Raw genomic sequence first — 22,142 nt, forward strand, 5'->3', positions numbered from 1 at the left:
AACACTGAGCTTATAAGCAAATTAACCCATATTCAGGAAAGAGGAGCAAGGGACTCCGAGTTTGAGGTCATCCCCACTACGTTTGGGGGAAGCAACTGTTCAGTCCCCAAGAAGTTATCTTACACAAGTATAGAGAGTTAACATGGCTTCTAATAGCAGGAAATTACTATCTCATACCATTATCCCCTTTTACTTACACACACACACACACACACACACACACACACACACACACCCCAGTAAGGAGTAAGAATATGTTCTAGACTCCCTCACTATAGCTAAGAACGCATTTTCCCAGAGAAACATTTTAAATAATGGTTAAATGGCTAGATACAGCTCTTCCATTCATTCATTTGACATATTCTTTCTGACAGGACTGTTTCACATCTTCCCCTGTCCTCAACCTCCAACTTCCCTCCCCACTCCTCACTGTCATCTGACAACTTCATTTCTTATTTCACTGAGAAAAGAAACAATTAAATGAGAACCACCTTATTTTCCCACTACCCACTGACCAACATCCTTTATCTATACCTATATTCTCTCTTATTAACAACAGATGAACTTACTTTCTTCTTACCTAAAGTCAAATTCTCCCCTTATGAACTGCATCTCATTCCTTCCTGCCTCCTCAAAGACAATGCTCATTCAATTATTCTCTTCCCTACATCACCAACTTCTCTATCCACAGGATTATTCCCATCAGCAACTATATACACAGATTCTCAATTTTTTGTTGCTATTTTATTATTTTATTTTAGTAAGTTTTGAGAGTTTTTACATGTTTGTTAAAACAGATTCTACACCCTATGTGGGGCTTGAACTCCCAACCCTGAGATTAAGAGTCACATGCTCTACTGACTGAGCCACATGTTTTTTTTTTTTCACTGAAGTATAGTTGACACACAGTGCTACATTAGTTTCAGGTGTACAACATGGTGATTCAACACGTTTATATATTATGTTATGCACCCCACAAGTGTGGCTATCATCTGTCACCATACAATGCTATTATGATACCTCTGACTACTTTCCCTATGCTGTCCCTTTTATTCCATAATTGAAAGCCTATATCACTCCTCTTCACCCATTTTGCCCATCTCCCCCACCTCACTCCACTCCACTCTGGCAACCATCAGTTTGTTCTCTATATTTATGGGTCTGTTTCTGCTTTTTGTTAGTTTATTCATTTGTTTCGGTTTTTTAGACTCCACATGTAAGTGAAATCATATGGTATTTGTCTTTGTCTGACTTATTTCACTTAGCACAATACCCTCTAGGTCCATCCGTGTTGCTGCAAATGCCAAGATCCCATTCTTTTTTATGGCTAAATAATATTCCAATGTGTGTGTGTGTGTGTGTGTGTGTGTGCACGCGCGCATGCATGCACGCGTGCTTCCACATCTTGGCCATTGTAAACAGTGCCACAATAAATATAGGGCAGATTCTCATATTTAAAACTTCATGAGGGGCGCCTGGGTGGCGCAGTCGGCTAAGCGTCCGACTTCAGCCAGGTCACGATCTCGCGGTCCGTGAGTTCGAGCCCCGCGTCGGGCTCTGAGCTGATGGCTCAGAGCCTGGAGCCTGTTTCCGATTCTGTGTCTCCCTCTCTCTCTGCCCCTCCCCCATTCATGCTCTGTCTCTCTCTGTCCCAAAAATGAATAAACGTTGGAAAAAAAAAATTTAAAAAAAAAAAAAAAAAAAAAAAAAAAAAAAAACTTCATGAGATATCTGCCTTCAGCAGATATCTGCCATACCATTTCTCTGCCCTCCTTTAGAGCAAATTCCTTAACAAGATTGCCTATTGTCTATCTTTTCAAGAGAAAGTCCAAGATGTAAGCCACAGTGTCTTTTATAACTAATTTATGAAGTGACATACCATTATTTCTGCATATTTTTTTTTCAGTCATACAAGCCAACTCTGGTATGATATGGGAGAGGACCACAAGTGTGAATACCAGAGGTAGAAATCTTTGGGGGCCATCATGGAGCCTGGCTATCACACTAGGTGATTACATCAAGTCCCATGTTTGTTTTTTCAGTTGTTAGTTTCTTTTGTAATATGAAATTTATTGTCAAATTGGTTTCCAAGTCCCATGTTTTCAAATATCATCTATAGGCTGACAGATCCCAATTTTAAACCTCCAGTCAGAACCTCTCTTCTTGAGTTTCACATTTGTATAGCCTGTTGCCTTACCATTGTCATTTGGATGTCTTCAAACTTAATATGGTGAAATCTGAACTCTTACTTCTTACCCTCCTAAAAACTGCTCCTCCCTCAGTATGCCTCATCTCATTAAATAACCTCAGTTATTCAGTTGCTCAGGACAAAAAACCTGCTCTTCTTGAATCATATCCTTGAATCTTCTCTTGCCTTCGTATCTCATATCTAATCTATTAACAAGTCTACTTCTAAAAGTATAACCAGAATTTAATTACTTTTTTAAAGAATCTAATCACGTTTCACTATCTTCATTGTTACTACACTAGTCCCAAGCCACCATCATCCTGCTTAGACTAATGCATAGGCATCCTTCCTAATCATTTTCCTGCTTCACCTCTTGTCCCTAGAGTCAATTCCCCTTACAGTATCTACAGCAATATTTATCAAATGTAAAATAAATATGATCACTCCTCTCCTGGCTTAAAAGTCTCCATGTCTTCCCAGCATAGTAAAAACAAAATCTAGTTGCTACCGTGGTCCACCAAGATTAGTGAAGGATCTCAAGATGGCTGGGCAAAAACTTTCTCTAATAGGCATTTACTGAGTAGCCCTTGGAAAGATCATACCCTGAGACCAAAAGACCACTGTTAATTCCCTAAAATCTTGGAATGAGACCCTTATAACCACACTGGCTACTCTACCTAAGAATCTACCCGCTATCAACTGGGCTTATACAAGGCCAATGTGGTAAAGGCTGACTTGGCAAATGACTTTGAGAAGTTTAATGCCCTGAAGGCTCGTATGCCAGGATGCTATGAAAAAAGATGTAAAAAGTTGTGCTGAGTTTTTACCTCTCTCCAAGGCCAGGATTGAGGAATACGAGAGAGCTAGAGAAGATGAAGAACATAATTCCATTTGAGCAAATGACCACTGAGGACTTGAATGAATTCTTCCTAGAAACCACATTAGATAAGAAGTATCTCAATTTATAAGAATTTATAAATTTGAGTCTAGGAGGAAGCTCTGGTCTTCATATTATAAATTTTGGACATTAAAATAATTACACTAAAAAAAATAATAACACTAAAGATAGGTAGGTAGGTAGAGAGAGAGAGAGACAGAGGGAGAGACAGAGAGAGAGAGAGAGAGAGAGAGAGAGAGAGAGAGAGAGAAAAGAACCAAACTCCTAACCATGTGTATAAAAAGTGCTACATAATCTGACTCCTAACTTTGCATAATTTGTCTTTATTATTCTCCTCTTTGTTCATTCTGCCTTAACACTTGCCTTCTTTTTCCACTCACAAATGCCAAGTGCATTCCCAAATCAGGGCCATCATAGACGCTATGATATGCTGGCTTCATTTAGATCTCTTACTCAAATTTCACTTTTTCAGAGTGCCTTCCCTGAACACACTATCTAAAACAGTGACACATACATGACTTTCACTCTCTTTTTTTTAACATTTATTTTTGAGAGACAGAGAGAGACTGAGTGTGAACAGGGAAGGGGCAGAGAGAGAGAGGGAGACACAAAATCCGAAGTAGACTCCAGGTTCTGAGCTGTCAGCAAAGAGCCCAACGCAGGGCTTGAACCCACAAACCACAAGATGATGACCTAAGCCCAAGTCAGACACTTGACTGACTTAGCCACCCAGGCACCCCAACTGTCACTCTTTTTTTTATTAAGTTTATTTTGAAGGAGTGAGTGCAGGGGAGGGGCAGAGAGAGAGGGAGAGAGAGAATCCCAAACAGTTTCTATTGTGTCAGCATGGAGCCTGATGTGGAGCTTGAGCTCATGAACCATGACATCATGAACTGAGCTGAAACCAAGAGTCAGACACTTAACCAACTGAGCCACCCAGGCAGCCCTGACTGTCACTCTTTATCCCTGTACCCAGTTTTATTTTTCTACATGTACTTACTTACCATTTAACTGAAATCTCACTTTTTTTTTAACTTTAGTTTTATGGAAATATAATTAGTATAAAATAAACTATATATATTTAAAGTATACTTTTTTAATGTTTATTTATGTTTTGAGAGACAGAGAATGTGAGCAGGGGAGGAGCAGAGAGAGAGGGAGACAGAGGACATGAAGTGAGCTCTGTGCTGACAGTGCAGAGCCCGACATGGGGCTCAAACTCACAAACCATGAGATCATGACCTGAGCTGAAGTCAGACATTTAACCAACTGAGCCACCCAGGAGCCCCTAAAGTATACAATTTGATAAGTTTTGGCCTATGTATACACCCATGAAACCATTACCACAACCAAGATATTGAATATATCCCAATTCCCAAAAGTTTATCAATTTGACTGTTCATCCCAAAGAACCAACTTTGTTTCAGTGATTTTCAATATTGTTTTCCTGTTTCATTTGTTTTCACTTAGATCTTATTTCTTTTATTCTGCTTACTTTGAGGTTAATTTATCTTCTTTTCCTAATTTATTTTTTTAAAGAACAAGGCAATTTTATTTTTTTATTTTAATGTCATTTTTAAAATTTATATCCAAATTAGTTAGCATATAATGTAACAATGATTTCAGGAGTAGACTCCTTAATGCCCCTTACCCATTTAGTCCATCCCCCCTCCCACACCCCCTCCAGTAACCCTGTTTGTTCTCCATATTTATGAGTCTCTTATGTTTTGTCCCCCTCCCTGTTTTTATATTATTTTTGCTTCCCTTCCCTTGTGTTCATCTGTTCTGTGTCTTAAAGTCATCATATGTGAAGTCATATGATATTTGTCTTTCTCCGACTAATTTCACTTAGCATAATACCCTTTAGTTCCATCCACGCAGTTGTAAATGGCAAGATTTCATTCTGTTTGATTGCTGAGTAATACTCCATTGTATATATACACCACATCTTCTTTATCCATTCATCCATCGATGGACATTTGGGCTCTTTCCATACTTTGGCTATTGTTGATAGTGCTGCTATAAACATCGGGGTGCATGTGCCCCTTCGAAACAGCATACCTATATCCTTTGGATAAATACCTAGTAGTGCAATTGCTGGGTCATAGGGTAGTTCTATTTTTAGTCTTTTGAGGAACCTCCATACTATTTTCCAGAGTGGCTGCACCAGTTTGCAGTCCCACGAACAATGCAAAAGAGATCCTCTTTCTCTGCATCCTCGCCAACATCTGTTGTTGCCTGAGTTGTTAATGTTAGCCATTCTAACAGGTGTAAGGTGGTATCTCATGGTGGTTTTGATTTGTATTTCCCTGATGATGAGTGATGTTGAGCATTTTTCCATGTGTCGGTTGGCCATTTGGATGTCTTCTTTGGAGAAGTGTCTATTCATGTCTTTTGCCCATTTCTTCACTGGATTATTTGTTTTTTTGGGTGTTGAATTTGATAAGTTCTTTCTAGGTTTTCTAACCTTTTATCTGATATGTCATTTGCAAATATCTTCTCCCATTCTGTCAGTTGCCTTTTAGTTTTGCTGATTGTTTCCTGAGCTGTGCAGAAGCTTTTTATTTTGATGAGGTCCCAGTAGTTCATTTTTGCTTTTGTTTCCCTTGACTCCAGAGACACGTTGAGTAAGAAGTTGCTGTGGCCAAGGTCAAAGAGGTTGTTGCCTGCTTTCTCCTCGAGGATTTTGACGGTTTCTTGTCTTACGTTTAGGTCTTTCATCCATTTTGAGTTTATTTTTGTGTATGGTGTAAGAAAGTAGTCCAGGTTCATTCTTCTGCATGTCGCTGTCCAGTTTTCCCAGCACCACTTGCTGAAGAGACTGTCTTTATTCCACTGGATATTCTTTCCTGCTTTGTCAGAGATTAGTTGGCCATACGTTTGTGGGTCCATTTCTGGGTTCTCTATTCTATTCCATTGATCTGTCTGTTTTTGTGCCCATCTTTTCCTAGTTTCTTAAGGTAAAAACAGAGGTCATCAGTTTGAGACCTTTCTTCTTTTCCAATATAGGCATTTAGCACTATATATTTCCCCCGAGTACTGCTTACTGACATCCCACATATTTCAATAGGTTGTGCTTTCATTTTCATTCAGTTCAAATACTTTCTAATTTCCCTTCTGATTTCTTCTTTGATCCATGGGTTATTGAGGAGAATACTTAGTTTCCAAATATTTGGGGACTTTCCAGACATCTTTCTGGTATTAGTTTTTTATTTAATTCTATTGTGGTCAAAGAATATACTTTCTATGACTTCAATCCTTTTAAATTCATTAAGCCTTGTTTTATGACCCAGAATATGGTCTATCTTGCAGATGTTCCATGTACACTTGAAAAGATTATGTGTTTTGCTGTTGTTGGACAGAATGTTCTATAAATGTCAATGAGGTCAAGTTGGTTGACATGCTATTCAAGGCTTCTACAGCCTTGTTGATTTTGTCTGCTTGTCCTATGAATCCCTGAGAGAAGGATATTGAAACCTCTGACTATAATTGTGGATTTGTCTATTTCTCCTTGCAGTTCTGTCAGTTTCCATGTATTTTGAAACTCTGTTATTAGGTGCATACACATTAGGATTGTTATGTTCTCTTGAGAATTGACCCCCTTATCATTATGCAATAAACTTCTTTACTTCTGGTAATATTCTTTGCTCTGAAATCTGTTTTCTTTTTACTAACTTTTTTTTTCTTTGTGCTCTCAGAAATAAGTACCATGAGGCCAAGGACCGTGTCTTGTTTTGTATCCCTAACACCTACCAGGGTAGCTGGCATTTGGTATGTACTTAACAAATCTTTATTAAAAGACAGAAGGAAGGGAGGGATTGGAATACATCTGTAGATACAGGACTAGGGACTAGGAATACTTAATGAAAAGGTGCCAGTACCTGTTCTGAGGAACGTATAGCATACTAGGTAAAACAAGTACAGAGGCAATTTCAAGAGTATGATATGAGCCATTAAAAGTATAAGCACAAGATGCTTTGGAAGATGTTCAGGAAGAACGGTTTCTAGAAGGAGGTAAACTCTAAGCTAATACCTAAATAGTAAAGCTAATCACAAAAAGAGGGAAGAATAGCCTTCCATAAGGAGACAAGAGCATGAGCAAAGAAACACAGGTAAGAGAGAATACAGTGCTGGAGCATTATGAATGTATGTGAGAACTCTCTCAGGGAGTTCCTATTCTGTCTAGAAAACATACTGCCCAAGGCCTCCTCCACACTGGGCCCTTGTGGCTAGTGGGCTATGCTTTTATATGCCCACACATATCTGTTCCCAATAACTGAATTGTGTGCTTATTAAGAGTCTTAAATTGTCCCTGTTTCTGCTAGCTGCTCTTATTATTGTGGCTCAATTAGACAGTAATACAAGCTAACTAATATGAATGCAAAAGCCTGTTGTTATTTCCATGAGAACCAAGCTGAATGCTTTCAAAATACTAGACAGAAAAAACAAACAAACAAACAAACAAACAAACAAATTTGTTCTCAAAGTATGTATGAAGGATACAACTGTAAAACTGAGGGGTTAAAATTTCAAATTAGAAGACTTGTACTTTAAAACGATGTAACCAATAATAATGGGGAGGTGAGAGTGGAAAGAAATGTGGTTAATGTGGTAAGCAGGGCCCACAGGGCTTTGTATACTCCCTAAGGTGTTTGGATTTTATCCTGAGTTCAGTGGTGAGCTGACAAAATCAGATTCACATTTCATAAAGATGACTCTGACTGCAGAATTAAAAGTAAAGGAGCAAGACCGAATGGAGCAAGACTCGTCAGGAAGCTGTTGCAGGAGCCCACGCAAGAGATGATGGTGACCCAACAATGACTTTAGCATTCTTAAGAACTAATTTTATGGGTTAAACAGGCTTTTGTGACTTTCTAAGAAACCAGCATTGCTAACACAGTTTTCATGGAAAAGCATGTTCCAAAGAACCAATTACAGGCCAATTAGCATACAACTTATTTGTGCACTGGGAACTGTTTACGATTTATTTGCCAATAAAAATGGTAACTTCTACAGAAGTCTCATCTGCTTCCGCAAATCACAATCTTGATCTGGATCATTTCCACTGCAATTGTGAAACCTCCTTCTTATGCAGAGGACATCTAAAAAAGGTCTGTTTCTAAATATGATTTTCAAAAATAGATGTTTTCAAATGTTTGTACAAAATGGAGGTTAGGCTTTGGTATTTGTGACTATAAACTACTCTTAATACCCAGAAAAGAAAACAAGAACACTTACTTCATGAAATACTGCTCCAGAATACGGAGACACTCCCAAGTCCAACAGTGAAAGGCCTTCAACCACTGAAAAGTAAGACATCCAAGTTCACTTCACTTCATCCAAGTTCAGAGACATATGCAGATGGCCAGAGACCAACGTATTAGATACTCCCAGGGACAAGAAGGGCCTCACAGTTTGTCCAACCCCCTTTACCTCAATCCCAGCAAGTGGCTTTAAATCTTGATTTGAACATTTCAGATGACATGAAACTTTTTTCCATACAGAGCATCTATTTTCACTGTGGGGCAGCTCTCAGGAGAAAATTTTGTTAAACTATGAGCTTTCTTTGATCTCACTGTAATTTCCACCCACTCTAAAAAGTGTTTCCTTTATGTATATTTTGCCACATTCCCCAAAATAATAAGACAACATATTAGAAGTTGAGAAATGTTGTCCCTAGTGTGGGGAAATGGGCACTTTCATATGTTGCTTGAGTGACATTTGTATTAAATTTTCTACAGGGAAATATGTACTTTTTTTTTTTAATTTTTTTTTTCAACGTTTATTTATTTTTGGGACAGAGAGAGACAGAGCATGAACGGGGGAGGGGCAGAGAGAGAGGGAGACACAGAATCGGAAACAGGCTCCAGGCTCTGAGCCATCAGCCCAGAGCCCGACGCGGGGCTCGAACCCACGGACCGCAAGATCATGACCTGGCTGAAGTCGGATGCTTAACCGACTGCGCCACCCAGGCGCCCCAAATATGTACTTTTTAAGTACTTTTGACACTGAAATGATTGTTCTTAGGGCAATTTATCTTAGGGAAATAACTGTATGTTCATTATGGTGCTCAGAGCATTAAAAAAATAAAAATAATTCCTTGGGACGCCTGGGTAGCTCAGTCAGTTAAGCGTCCAACTTTGGCTCAGGTCATGACCAGCCCCACATCCAGCTCCGTGCTAACAGTGGAGAGCCTGCTTGGGATCCTCTCTGTTCTCTCTCTCTCTCTCTCTCTCTCTCTCTCAATCTCTCTCTGCCCCTCCCCCACTTGTGCATCAGCTCTCTTTCTCAAAATAAATAAACTTAAAAAAATAATCCCAGGGGTGCCTGGGTGGCTCAACTGGTTAAGCATCTGACTTTGGCTCAGGTCATGATCTTGCTGTTAGTGAGTTCGAGCCCGGCCCACCTCGGGCCCTGTGCTGACAGCTCAGAGCCTGGAGCCTGCTTTGGATTCTGTGTCTCCCTCTCTCTCTGCCCCTCTCCACTCTCACTCTGTCTCTCTCTCAAAAATAAATAAATATTAAAATAATAATCATCATCTCAATGTCCATTAATAGAGATTTATCTAAATAAATTATGATATGTATATATGTGGATGTGTGGATAGATACATAGAAATATTTCATAGTTAAAAATCATACTATGATATAAATGAATATAAAGAAGTGGATGAGCAAAGAAAGCTCTTCCTTACAGAGAACTATAAGTATCAAATGTAGAAGGAAAGATGGAAATAGAAAATCACCATTTGGGAGACCTCACAGTAATAATTGTGAAAGGCAAGATCATCAAGGGATACTAAAATCAGGGAGAAAAAATATGATGAGAAGCCATATTTGCAAGGGGGGAAATAATTTCATATGGACAAACTTGGCACTCACTACCTTAATCGTGTGACCAAAGTTAACATCACCAGTAATAACGTTGGACAGTTCACACTATCAACATCAAGTACCTCCTGAAATGATTCACTGAGATGGGGATAAACACTTCTGTAGTCCTTATGCCAAAAATGTGGTACCCTTGCCAAAAATGTGGTACCCTGGCCAAAAAAGCATAATTTCAATCTAATCATGAGAAAACATCAGGAAAACCCAAATTGAGAGACAAAATAGCCGGCCAGTGCACTTCAAAAATGTTAAGACTGAGGGGTGCCCTGGGGGCTCAGTCAGCTAAGCATCTGACTCTTGATTTCGGCTCAGGTCATGATCTCATGGTTCATGAGATTTGAGCCCCATGTCAGGCTCTGGCTCTGCACTGACAGCTCAGAGCCTGCTTGGGATTCTCTGTCTCCCTCTCTCTCTCAAAATAAATAAATAAACTTAAAAAAAGTTAAGACTGAGGAAGTGTCCCAGATTGGAAGAGACTAAGGATACATAATAACTGAATGCAGTGTGGGATTGTGGACTGAATCTTGGACCATAAAAATGACATTACTGGTATAATTGATAAAATTCTAATAACAGATTAGTTATTAGTATTGTATGAATAATAATTTTCTGGGCTAGGTCAGTGTACTATGGTTATGAAGGATGTTAACATTAGAAGAAGTTGAGTACCGGGTAAACAGGAATTCTGTACCATTTTTGCAACTTTTTGAAATCTAAAATTATTTCAAAATTAAGAGTTAAAATAAAAAAGCACATTACAGATATGCATTTACTAAAAGAAAGATGGCCATGAAATACTCTTAAATGAAAAGCAGGTTGGGGCGCCTGGGTGGCTCAGTCGGTTAAGCGTCCGACTTCAGCTCAGGTCACCATCTCACGGTGCGTGAGTTCGAGCCCCGCGTCGGGCTCTGGGCTGATGGCTCAGAGCCTGGAGCCTGCTTCCAATTCTGTGTCTCCCTCTCTCTCTGCCCCTCCCCCGTTCATGCTCTGTCTCTCTCTGTCTCAAAAATAAAAAAATAAACGTTAAAAAAAAATTAAAAAAAAAATGAGGCAAGGGAATTAAAAGCAAAAGTGAATTACTGGGACCTTATGAAGATAAAAAGCTTCTGCACAGCAAAGGAAACAACCAACAAAACTAAAAGGCAACCAACGGAATGGGAAAAGATATTTGCAAATGACATATCGGACAAAGGGCTAGTATCCAAAATCTATAAAGAGCTCACCAAACTCCACACCCGAAAAGCAAATAACCCAGTGAAGAAATGGGCAGAAAACATGAATAGACACTTCTCTAAAGAAGACATCCGTCGGGCTCTGGGCTGATGGCTCAGAGCCTGGAGCCTGTTTCTGATTCTGTGTCTCCCTCTCTCTCTGCCCCTCCCCCGTTCATGCTCTGTCTCTCTCTCTCTGTCCCAAAAATAAATAAAAAAACGTTGAAAAAAAAAATTAAAAAAAAAAAAGAAGACATCCGGATGGCCAACAGGCACATGAAAAGATGTTCAGTGTCGCTCCTTATCAGGGAAATACAAATCAAAACCACACTCAGGTATCACCTCACGCCAGTCAAAGTGGCCAAAATGAACAAATCAGGAGACTATAGATGCTGGAGAGGATGTGGAGAAACGGGAACCCTCTTGCACTGTTGGTGGGAATGCAAATTGGTGCAGCCGCTCTGGAAAGCAGTGTGGAGGTTCCTCAGAAAATTAAAAATAGACCTACCCTATGACCCAGCAATAGCACTGCTAGGAATTTATCCAAAGGACACAGGAGTACTGATGCATAGGGGCACTTGTACCCCAATGTTCATAGCAGCACTCTCAACAATAGCCAAATTATGGAAAGAGCCTAAATGTCCATCAACTGATGAATGGATAAAGAAATTGTGGTTTATATACACAATGGAATACTACGTGGCAATGAGAAAAAATGAAATATGGCCTTTTGTAGCAACGTGGATGGAACTGGAGAGTGTGATGCTAAGTGAAATAAGCCATACAGAGAAAGACAGATACCATATGGTTTCACTCTTATGTGGATCCTGAGAAACTTAACAGGAACCCATGGGGGAGGGGAAGAAAAAAAAAAAAAAAAGAGGTTAGAGTGGGAGACAGCCAAAGCATAAGAGACTGTTGAGAACTGAGAACAAACTAAGGGTTGATGGGGGGTGGGAGGGAGGAGAGGGTGGGTGATGGGTATTGAGGAGGGCACCTTTTGGGATGAGCACTGGGTGTTGTATGGAAACCAATTTGACAATAAATTTCATATATAAAAAAAAAAAAAAAGAATATTTAACCTTCAAAAAAAAAAAAAACAAAGTACTTTATAAATAAAATTGCTAAAAACAAAACAAAAAAAAATGAAAAGCAGGTCATAACACAGTATGTCAGTATGATCAAATTTTATTTTAAATACTTATTTTAAATATTTATTTTAAATAAATATTTTAAATATTTATAAGCCTTGATCCATTTAATTATTTGAGAGAAAATGAATATGTATTCAATGAGAAATGCCTCAAATTAAACATAAACCTTAGGCATTAAACAAAATAAATAAAAATTTAAAATACAGCAACCATCTCTGCTGATAAGATTACAGAAGATGTTTAGTTTCTTCTACCTTTTCTTCATTTTCTGAATCTTTAGCAATGAGCACTATTTCATAATTATTAGAAAGAAACAGGAAATTTAATTTTAAAAAAATGAGTGAAGGATAAGAAAAAACATAAACGGACACACAAAAAACTATAAAAGGTATGAGCTTATATATGCCTAAAATCTCAGAAGTACATGTAAGAAACTGATATACGTAAGAATCTGGTCCCTCCAGGGAACACAAGTGGGTGGTTATAGGAAAGTGGTATGGAAAGGTGCCTTTTAATCATATAGCCTTTTGCACCACTGGTTTTTGAATCCTGTGATAGAATTACCTATTCAAAGATAAATAAAACAAAATCAAAGTTACAAAGCCTATTCCAAAAATATATATTTATAATGAGTGGGCCTTAAATGGACCCACCCTAGAAGGAAACTTAATCAGTTACAGAGTTCATACTGGCTGTTAAAATAAAAAAAAGCTATTGCTCAAGACAGCTATAACTGGTCCTTATACTAGGACCAGGAAGAAATTTGCCCCATGGAGCCACATAAAGAGGTTGCTGTGTAACACAACTATTCAACCCTTCACTAACAGCTTTACTGGAGACCCCAGGAGATGATTCATCAGGCCACTTCACAGGGCAACTCCCCACCTAAGTCAATGGCATCCTACCACAGAGCAGTAAAAGCAATTCAACAGAGGACCAGTAAGATGCTGTCCATAGACATCACTCTCCACTGGTTTAATCCAGAAGGAGATTGCATACTTTTTAGGCAATTGTCTAAAATGTAATTTCTCTCAGATATGCTTTTGCTAGGATATTGTACACCTCAAAATTTGTTAATGTGTTTTCTGGCAAGTGCTTAGAATGTGGCACTGCTATCATGATGATTAAATATGAACTCATATTACTTAATAAATAATTGATCTAAGGAAAGAGTTAACCTCATGGAAACATTAAAAAACAAACAATCATTTACTCCCACCATCTATAACATTAAAAAGTGTAGGAAGAGCATCAACTCAAAATATTTTTACTTGAATACATTGATATTTATGATAAACTTATAATGTCCTTACTTTGGTGCACATGACTGAAAACTTTGGCATGGTCTGCAGTACATTTGGGAACATCTGAATTACAGAGTAACAAAATCCTCTAGAATGCGATGGTGAATTTACTCCATGTATAAAAGAAAAACCAGGGCCCCAAATTCTAACATATGTAACTATGTTCCAATAATATTTTGCTGGGAACATTTTAACATAGGTTTCATAAAATGTCTGTTTGGGGGGAAAAACAAAATACTCAAAACAACAACAATACAAAGAACTCATAGCTTTAAGCCATTCTTTTTCCTAGAGTACCCCCCAAAATAACACCTGTAAAAAGTACACCAGATAAATTGAATAAAATTTCAGCTTCATGGGATTATTATCCAACAACTAATGCTTCAGAATAGTTGACCATAAAAACTAATTAATTATTGCTGACTATTCTAAAATATGAGGGTTTTTTTTATAGGGTCTCAACTCTTTTTTTTTTTTAAGATTTTATTTTTAAGTAATGTCTATACCCAACATGAGACTTGAACTTACAACCCCAAGATCAAGAGACATACTCTACCAACTGAGCCAGCCAGGCACCCCAATAAAGTGTCTCAACTCTTTTTTTTTTTTTAATGTGTATTTATTTTTGAAGGAGAGAGAGACAGAGCATGAGCGGGGGAAGAGCAGAGAGAGAGGGAGAAACAGAATCTGAAGCAGACTCCAGGCTCTGAGCTGTCAGCACAGACCCCAAAGTTGGGCTTGAACTCACAAACTGCGAGATCATGACCTGAGCTGAAGTAGGACGCTTAACCAAATAAGCCACCCAGATACCCCAAGTGTCTCAACTCTTAACTGATAAATCCCATCAAGTAAAAATTCTTTTATTTAGTTACCTTTACATATTTTTCTTATGGGTGATAATAAAAACATATATGTAGCATAAGACAAACATTGTCTGGGGCGCCTGTCAGTTAAGCTTCTGACTTCAGCTCAGGTCATGATCTCGGGGTTCATGAGTTTGAGCCTTGTGTCAGGCTCTGTGCTGACAGCTCAGTGCCTGAAGTCTGTATCACATTCTGTGTCTCCCTCTCTCTCTATGCCCCTCCCCCACTCACGCTCACTCACTCGTGCTTTCTCTCTCTCAAAAATAATCATTAGGGGCGCCTGGGTGGCGCAGTCGGTTAAGCGTCCGACTTCAGCCAGGTCACGATCTCGCGGTCTGTGGGTTCGAACCCCGCGTCAGGCTCTGGGCTGATGGCTCAGAGCCTGGAGCCTGTTTCCGATTCTGTGTCTCCCTCTCTCTCTGCCCCTCCCCCGTTCATGCTCTGTCTCTCTCTGTCCCACAAATAAATAAAAACGTTGGAAAAAAAAAATTTTTTTTAAATAATCATTAAAAAAAAAAAGGCAAACATGGTCTTTGAGCTTCCCATATCAAGAAGGGCATGCATTAAGCTTGTTCAAAATAAGTAGTATCTATATTTCTAGCGCAGAAGGCCCAAGAGACAATGTCATTCCCATAGCAATGAACACACCTAGCATCCAGAACTTGCTTTCTAAATAACTTCTTTCAATAAAAGAAACCAGGATTCCTTGGAGAAGTGGTCAATTCCAGGGCTAGACCAAGAGAAAAATAAGGTAAGACTAAAGAATCTTGTGGTTCCAGAAAGTAATGAAGTATTAAAAACACCAGAACAAAACAAAACAAACAAACAAACAAAATAGTGAGGAAAGTATGTCCAAGGACAAAGGAGTCAACCTGAAAGAGGTCGCAATGGCCAAAGATTTTGAGCATCAAAATAAAGATAATATGGATTATAACCCAGAGAATAAAATAAATACCTATAAGTCCATACAGATGTTAAATAAATAAGGAAGAAGGGACAACTCTTCCTTACAGAAGATTCCAATTCATAATGAAGAAGGAATGAGGGCAATAGAAAAGTCATCATTAGAACACCATAGTAATGACTGCTGCAGGCAAGATCATCAACCCATAAGTGCAAAAAGTAGTGAGTAAAAACTTTAGAGAGAAACAAGATATATACAGAGCCCCTACATATATCCCCCCAAATGTTTATAAATTAAAAAGGGAAAATAGTAACTTTACAGTGGAGAAACCAGGCAGATACTATCATAACCAAGGGATTAAGGTTAACATCATCAGTAATAAGCCATTTCTATATGATGTACCTCGATCCAATACATTGAGAAGATCACATCATTTCAGTGGGACTTTTCCCCAAAATCCACGATCTCAATCTTACTATGAGAAACATTAGACAAACCCAAATTGGGAGACATTGTTTGTACAATACTTGACCAGTATGTTTCAAAAGTGTCACAGTCATAAAAGACAACGCAAAGCTGAGGAACTCTCACCAATAGAAAAAGAATGAGGGCCCACCACTAAATGCAATATATGATCCTAAATCAGATGCTGGAACAGGAAAAGAATAGTGGGAAAATGGTAAACTCTGAGCAACTACAATTTGTTTAATGGTATTATATGGACATTATTGTCTTAGTATTGTCTTAGTTCTGACCAATGTACTCTAATTATGCAGGATGTAAACATGAAGGGAAGCTGGATGAAGGGTATACATAATATCTCTGTACTATCTTTGCAAATGTTTTATAAATATAAAATTATTTCAAGTAAAAAGCTAAAAAACAAAAAAAGTAGTGGTATCCAGTCTCTGGATCCCACTGCCAATTTACAGGAAACACAATGAACACGCAAATATGTTAAACTGAACCATGAATATACAATCAGTAAAGTCCAAACTATGGGAAACACTAGAGGTCAAATGGTCTGGGTTCTTCAACAGATAAGAAAAGGATGGGATGGATGGGGACCTTAAAGATTAGGGGAGACTTAAACCACATATAAAAACGTTTAAGGGCAACACTAAGCTATAGCAACTAGGGACACTCATCAGAGCAATAAAACAAAGAGGATGTAAAAATGTCATAAGTATAGGGATGCCTGGATGGCTCAGATGGTTAAGCATCCAACTCCTGATTTCAGCTCAGGTCATGATCTCATGGTTCATGAGTTCAAGTCACATGTTGGGGGCTGTGCTGACAGTGTGGAGCCTGCTTGGGATTCTCACACTCTCCTTCTCTCTACCCCTCCCCGGCTTGTTCTCTCTCTCTCTCTAAACAAACAAACAAACAAACAAACAAACTTAAAAAAAAAAAAAAAAGATGTCATGGGGGCACCTGGGTGGCTCAGTCAAACATCTGACTCCTGGTTTCAGCTCAGGTTATGATCTCACAGTTTCATAAGTTCAAGCCCCACGTCAGGCTCCAAGCAGACAGTACAGAGGCTGCTTGGATTCTCTGTCTCCCTCTCTCTCTGTACCTCCCCAACTTGCACTGTCTCTGTCTCTCTCAAAATAAATAAATTAAAAAAAAAAAGATGTCATGACTATAAAAGTCAGGATAATGGTTATTTAATGAAGGCGCTGAGGGGCTGTGCCTAAAATGGGGCATACATAAGGGCTTCTGGAGTAAGTGACAAAGTTCTGATTCTTGATTTGGATGATGCCTACAAATGTGTTTTGCTTACAATAATTCACTGTGCAATACATTGTTGTGTGTGGTTTATTAATTCTCCATTTTGTTTAACAATAAAAGTTCTGGTTTTTTTAAAGTAGTGCTATCAGAAGTGTTCTTCCTGACCCTGACCCTCATAGCTGCATTGGAGGTGGGTTTCTAAATAAGCACTTATAGCTTGGGCTCTACCCTAAACTCAAGAAGCTAAGCCCATATTGATTCCTAATCATTAGAGCAAAGGCTGAGGAATATATATGATTAAAAAATATATATGATATATTTGATTAAAATATATGATTAAAAAAATATATGATTTAAAAAAAAAGTTCCAAAATTATTTCTGACAGATTTCTATGCAAGACGGTATAGAGTGCACTCTGGTGGAACAGCAACGCCTAAAGACTCCCAGCTATTCACATAAAACATTATGTATGTGACTTAATCTCTCTGTGCTTCTATTTTCTCATCTATAAAATGGGGTATTTACACATAAAACTATTTACATCTTAGGGCCATTGTGGTGATTAAATTAGTTCTTAGACATATCTAAAATGCTTAGAACAGTGCCTGTCATATAGAAAGCATTATATTAGTGTTAGTTACTGTCTGAGAACCACATGCTTGCATTTTTGTCAAGTAAAATATTTATATAAATTTTAGTTGAACTACCAAATAAACTGATGGGTCTGTAGAAATGAATGACATAGAAAAAATGTCTTTCCTATTATAATGGGTATCCGTTATTTTCACCTACCCAGCATCAATTTCCCCCTCTTCTGGTAATAGCACTCTGGTCTTCCTATAAGGTGCCCCCTCTTCCATAGTTTGGAAGGTTGTCCCCTCTCCAAAGATGTAGATAGATAGATATTATTTTTAAGGTTTTATTAAGTAATCTCTACACCCAACATGGAGCACAAACCCACAATCCCAAGATCCAGAGTCACACGCTCCACCAACTGAGCCAGCCAGTAGGATACATATAATATGTATATGGATACATGACTTAGGCTGACCACAGTAATTGGCTTAAGAATTGGCATATAACCCAAATAAGTTCAATGTGACTCAATTCCAAGGCTTTCGTTATGTTTGTTGAAGAACAGTCACTCTCCTTCCACTGGACCTGACACTGTGAGGATATAAAAGTCAGAGACTATTGGGGCCAATCTTGCCAATACCCAAGAAAAGCCCTCCTGAATGCAGTCAATGCCAAGATAGAGAAAGAATTAGTCATGAAGAGATCATTGAGTCTCTGAATCTAGCTAGATTTGAAGTCACCATCTACCCTGCCTGAATTGTTCTGTTATGTAGGCCAATAAGTTCACTTTTTATTATAATTTGCGCAGTTTGAGTTGGGATTCTGTCATCTGCACATGAAAGAATTGACAACATGCCAAGTTAAAACCCTTCAGATATTTGAAGACAAGAATCATCTCCTCCAAGTTTATTCCCATTCTCATTTATTCCCATTAAAAATCACTCTATGGTTACAGTCAACCAAAATCTATTTGGATTCACAGTCCTTCACCCAAACAACTGGTCACTCAAAAAACTCATGTGGAATGAATGAATGCCATGTGAAACCAGAGGGGCTCCTACTTCAGTATTTTTAAATGCCTGCCTTTTAGGGTTAAATACAATCACTTGCTTTTTAAAATATCCCGTCTTAAAGTATACTCTGAAGACAAGTGATACAGATGTACCAACCCCGCTTAAAAGAGGACAAATAATTATTCTGACCCCATCAGATTCGGATAGGTGATTAGCAAATCTCTCTCTAGCTCTGACACTGGCCCCAAGCTCCAGACCTAAACCTCTGAATATCATACTATCACCCTATACATACATCAAACACTTACTGCTATCCTTTCTAACTCACCTATTTTAGCCAATATCACAATTGTTCTCCTGATTATTTAGATTCAAAATCCTAGAATTAGCTGTTTTGGCTTTCATTATTGTGCTAAGAGCTTAAACATGGATTATCTCATTTAATGGGGTACATATTATAACTTCCTATTTTACAGATGAGAAAAATTATGTTGGAGATCATACAGATATATGTAGAGAAGCAAAAGAAGACTCAAACCCTTTTAAAGATCCCAGACCCTGTGCTCTTAATCACCATATTATATTGCCTCATCTTAGGATCCTTCACCCTGCCCTTCCTATATGTAACCAGATCTTATGTTTTCTTTTCTTCAACATTTATTTAATAGTAACAATACAACTAATTACTCTATGCAAGGCACAAAGGATTCAGTAATGAGTAAAACAGTTTTGGCCTGCAAGGAACTCATAGTACAATGGAGAAACCAGATATAAACAAATAATTATAATAAAAAGTGAGACATACTCTTAATAGAAGTTATGTATAAAGTGCTAAGAGAACAGAGGAAGGAGGGCCTAATACTGCTGTGGGGCTTTTGGTAGCCAGAAGAAAGCAGGAACCAAGTGGCTTCAACCCAAACAATTCAGTTGGTTCAACAAATAACTATATGCAAATATTATATGCAAGGATTATCAAGCGTAAGCTCTCACCATCACACATAAGAATTACTACTACCTTTATCACCATTTGTCAACTGGGAAACCTGGGCATATTACTTAACTTCTCCAAATTTTGGTTTCCTCATCTGTAAAATGGGGGAAACAACACCATCTAACACACAGAATAACTTGGGGATCAGAGGCTTACCATAGCCTTTCATATATAGTATTTTTAGAAACCTAAGCTTGAATTATTCATAAAACAACCATTCATTATGCCATTCCCCATTCCAGAATGTCTATGGGATAACATCAAAACTCTAGCATTTAAAGTTCAGGGACACAAAGAGAACTTCTGGGGTGCTGTTACTCCTGTAATGTTTTGTTTTTTGATCTGGGTGCTGGCTACATGTGTATACAGTTTATAAAAATTCACTGAGTTCAACACTTATTATACGTGCATTGATGTACACTGTACTTAAGTAAAGAAAGTTTTTTTTATAAGTCTTAAATTCTGGCCCTAACCTAACCCCTACCCCATTTCTCCTTCACTTTGTACATTTTGCACCCTTCAACATTATCTTGGTCCTGTTTACCTTCCGCTACCAGGAATTCTTTCTCTAATCTCCCTTTCCAAATTCTACATCCCTCAACAGTTAGCTCGCAGCCCACATCCTTAGGAAACTGGAAAAAGAGAGGACACTTCCTTCAGGGTTGAAACTCCAAGAAAGGAACTGGATGTACACGGGAAGAACATTTTCCAAAAAGGATTATAACTATCTGTCTCTCCCACTAGCCTGTGGATCCTTCAGCACAAATTCTGTCTCACTGTAGGCACTGGTATAAAATAGTGGATGAAGAATTTAAGAAACAGTAGGAAATGCTGTAGTACAAGTCCCAGACCGAGAACACGCGTCTAAGCACACTCACACACTCTACTGGCTTAGGCAAGATAGGTCCTCTCACTCAGGGAACCCCTCACACACTATCCCATACCCCACGAAGCACCACCTCACCCAAACCGAATCACCTCTGCAAATCCCAATCCACCCAGCACGCCCTTTTCTTATATCTATCCTTTCTCAGGCCACGCCCCTCTGCTCAGGACCCGAGGGGGACACACCCCCTCAGCTCCCCACGCCTCAGGTGAGTAGGCCCCTAGGGCCCAAACCTGGCACCACAGTCCTACGCCCCCTCCCCTCGGCAGCCCCGCCCTCAGGCTCCGCCCTCCCACCCTCCCCGAGGGCGCCAGAGCGGGTCAATTCCCTCAGAATCTTGTGCTTGAGGCCACTGCCCCCGCCTCCCATTCACTGAGGCCAGGAGAGCACAGGCGGGGCCTGGCCACCTACTCCAGCCAGTGGCCTCACCTCTCTTCCAAGAACTCAGTGGGGACACCACCTCCACCCGTTCGGAAATGAATTCGGCCAGACTGGAGCGGAACAAGGCCGCCCGCACGGTCACGGCCACTACCAGCACCAGAGCCAAGGGAGCCGCCATGATAGCTGGGGTGGGCGCGCAGGCGGGGAGGGAAACGTGAGGCGGAAAAGCCTCGCGACCTGTGCGCCACCCTCTGTAGTTCCGCGGCCAGGCGCGCCTTGCTGCTGCCACCGGAGCACCCATACTGGGGACTACCACTCCCAGGAAGCTTTGCGGTGAGACGGGGCGGGGCGACGTAGAGCGGGGCTTATCAAGCTTGTAGTAAAGGGTTGGGCGACGTCTCTTAAGAGAGCAGGTGTTTCGTAAAAGCGCTCGGCGCTGCTAAGTAAGCAAGTGAAGGCGTATCTTACTAGAATAATGAGCAAGTTTTGAGTAGTTGTTAATTTCACTCTTTTGTGTAAGTTTTAAATGTTAGGATATTTCCCTTTTATGTTTTAAAAATAATATTAAATATGTACTCATGTATGTATTCTGCAATTGTTTATTGAACCCCAACTATACGCCAGGCACTATATTGTGTTCTGAGGACACGTTTTGGAGTGCTCTGTTTGCTCTGCAGCCTTGAACAAGTTGCTTAATCTTTCTGTGCCTCAGGTACCTCATGTGGAAAATAACGCTGCATGTTAGCCGGTCCTTATGAGCTAGCCAGAAAGGATTGAGGAATATTTAGAAATTTTGCTGGTCGCTTTTAAAACACAGCCATTATCAAAAATTAAATTATATAAACTTACAATTAAATAAGTTATATTAAAACAAGGTAATAAATACTCAAAACTTATTACTTACTTTTTTACTACACTTTTATCTGTGCTCTTTTTTTTAATTTAATTTTTTTTTTAAATTTACATCCAAATTAGTTAGCATATAGTGCAACAATAATTTCAGGGGTAGATTCCTTAGTGTTCCTTACCCATTTAGCCCATCCCTGTTTTTATATTATTTTTGTTTCCCTTCCCTTATGTTCATCTGTTTTGTCTCTTAAAGTTATCATATGAATGAAGTCATATGATATTTGTCTTTCTCTGACTAATTT

The 22,142-nt window shown here is 39.0% G+C and overlaps 1 protein-coding gene and 1 pseudogene across 2 annotated transcripts in view; one reads left to right on the top strand and one right to left on the bottom strand.

Annotated features, from left to right (window-relative positions):
• The window catches only part of PIGU (phosphatidylinositol glycan anchor biosynthesis class U), an 85,196-nt gene extending 63,998 nt beyond the window's left edge, over window positions 1-21,198 (bottom strand). The window contains exons 1-2 of one of the 2 annotated variants that reach the window (XM_025931763.2): window positions 21,040-21,198; window positions 8,325-8,389 (exon numbers count right to left, since the gene is read on the bottom strand). In XM_025931763.2, coding sequence (XP_025787548.1) covers window positions 8,325-8,389; window positions 21,040-21,169 — 195 coding nt within the window. In that variant the 5' untranslated portion in view covers window positions 21,170-21,198. The remainder of the gene's footprint in view (window positions 1-8,324; window positions 8,390-21,039) is intronic. The other variant, XM_086702025.1, reaches the window with a different exon arrangement.
• LOC112868998 (ATP synthase peripheral stalk subunit d, mitochondrial pseudogene) lies at window positions 2,730-3,156 on the top strand (annotated as a pseudogene).
• Window positions 21,199-22,142: the final 944 nt, after the last annotated feature.

Source organism: Puma concolor, chromosome A3, assembly GCF_028749965.1.
Source record: "Puma concolor isolate L17-30 chromosome A3, mPumCon1.1.hap2, whole genome shotgun sequence".
Lineage (NCBI taxonomy): Eukaryota > Metazoa > Chordata > Mammalia > Carnivora > Felidae > Puma > Puma concolor.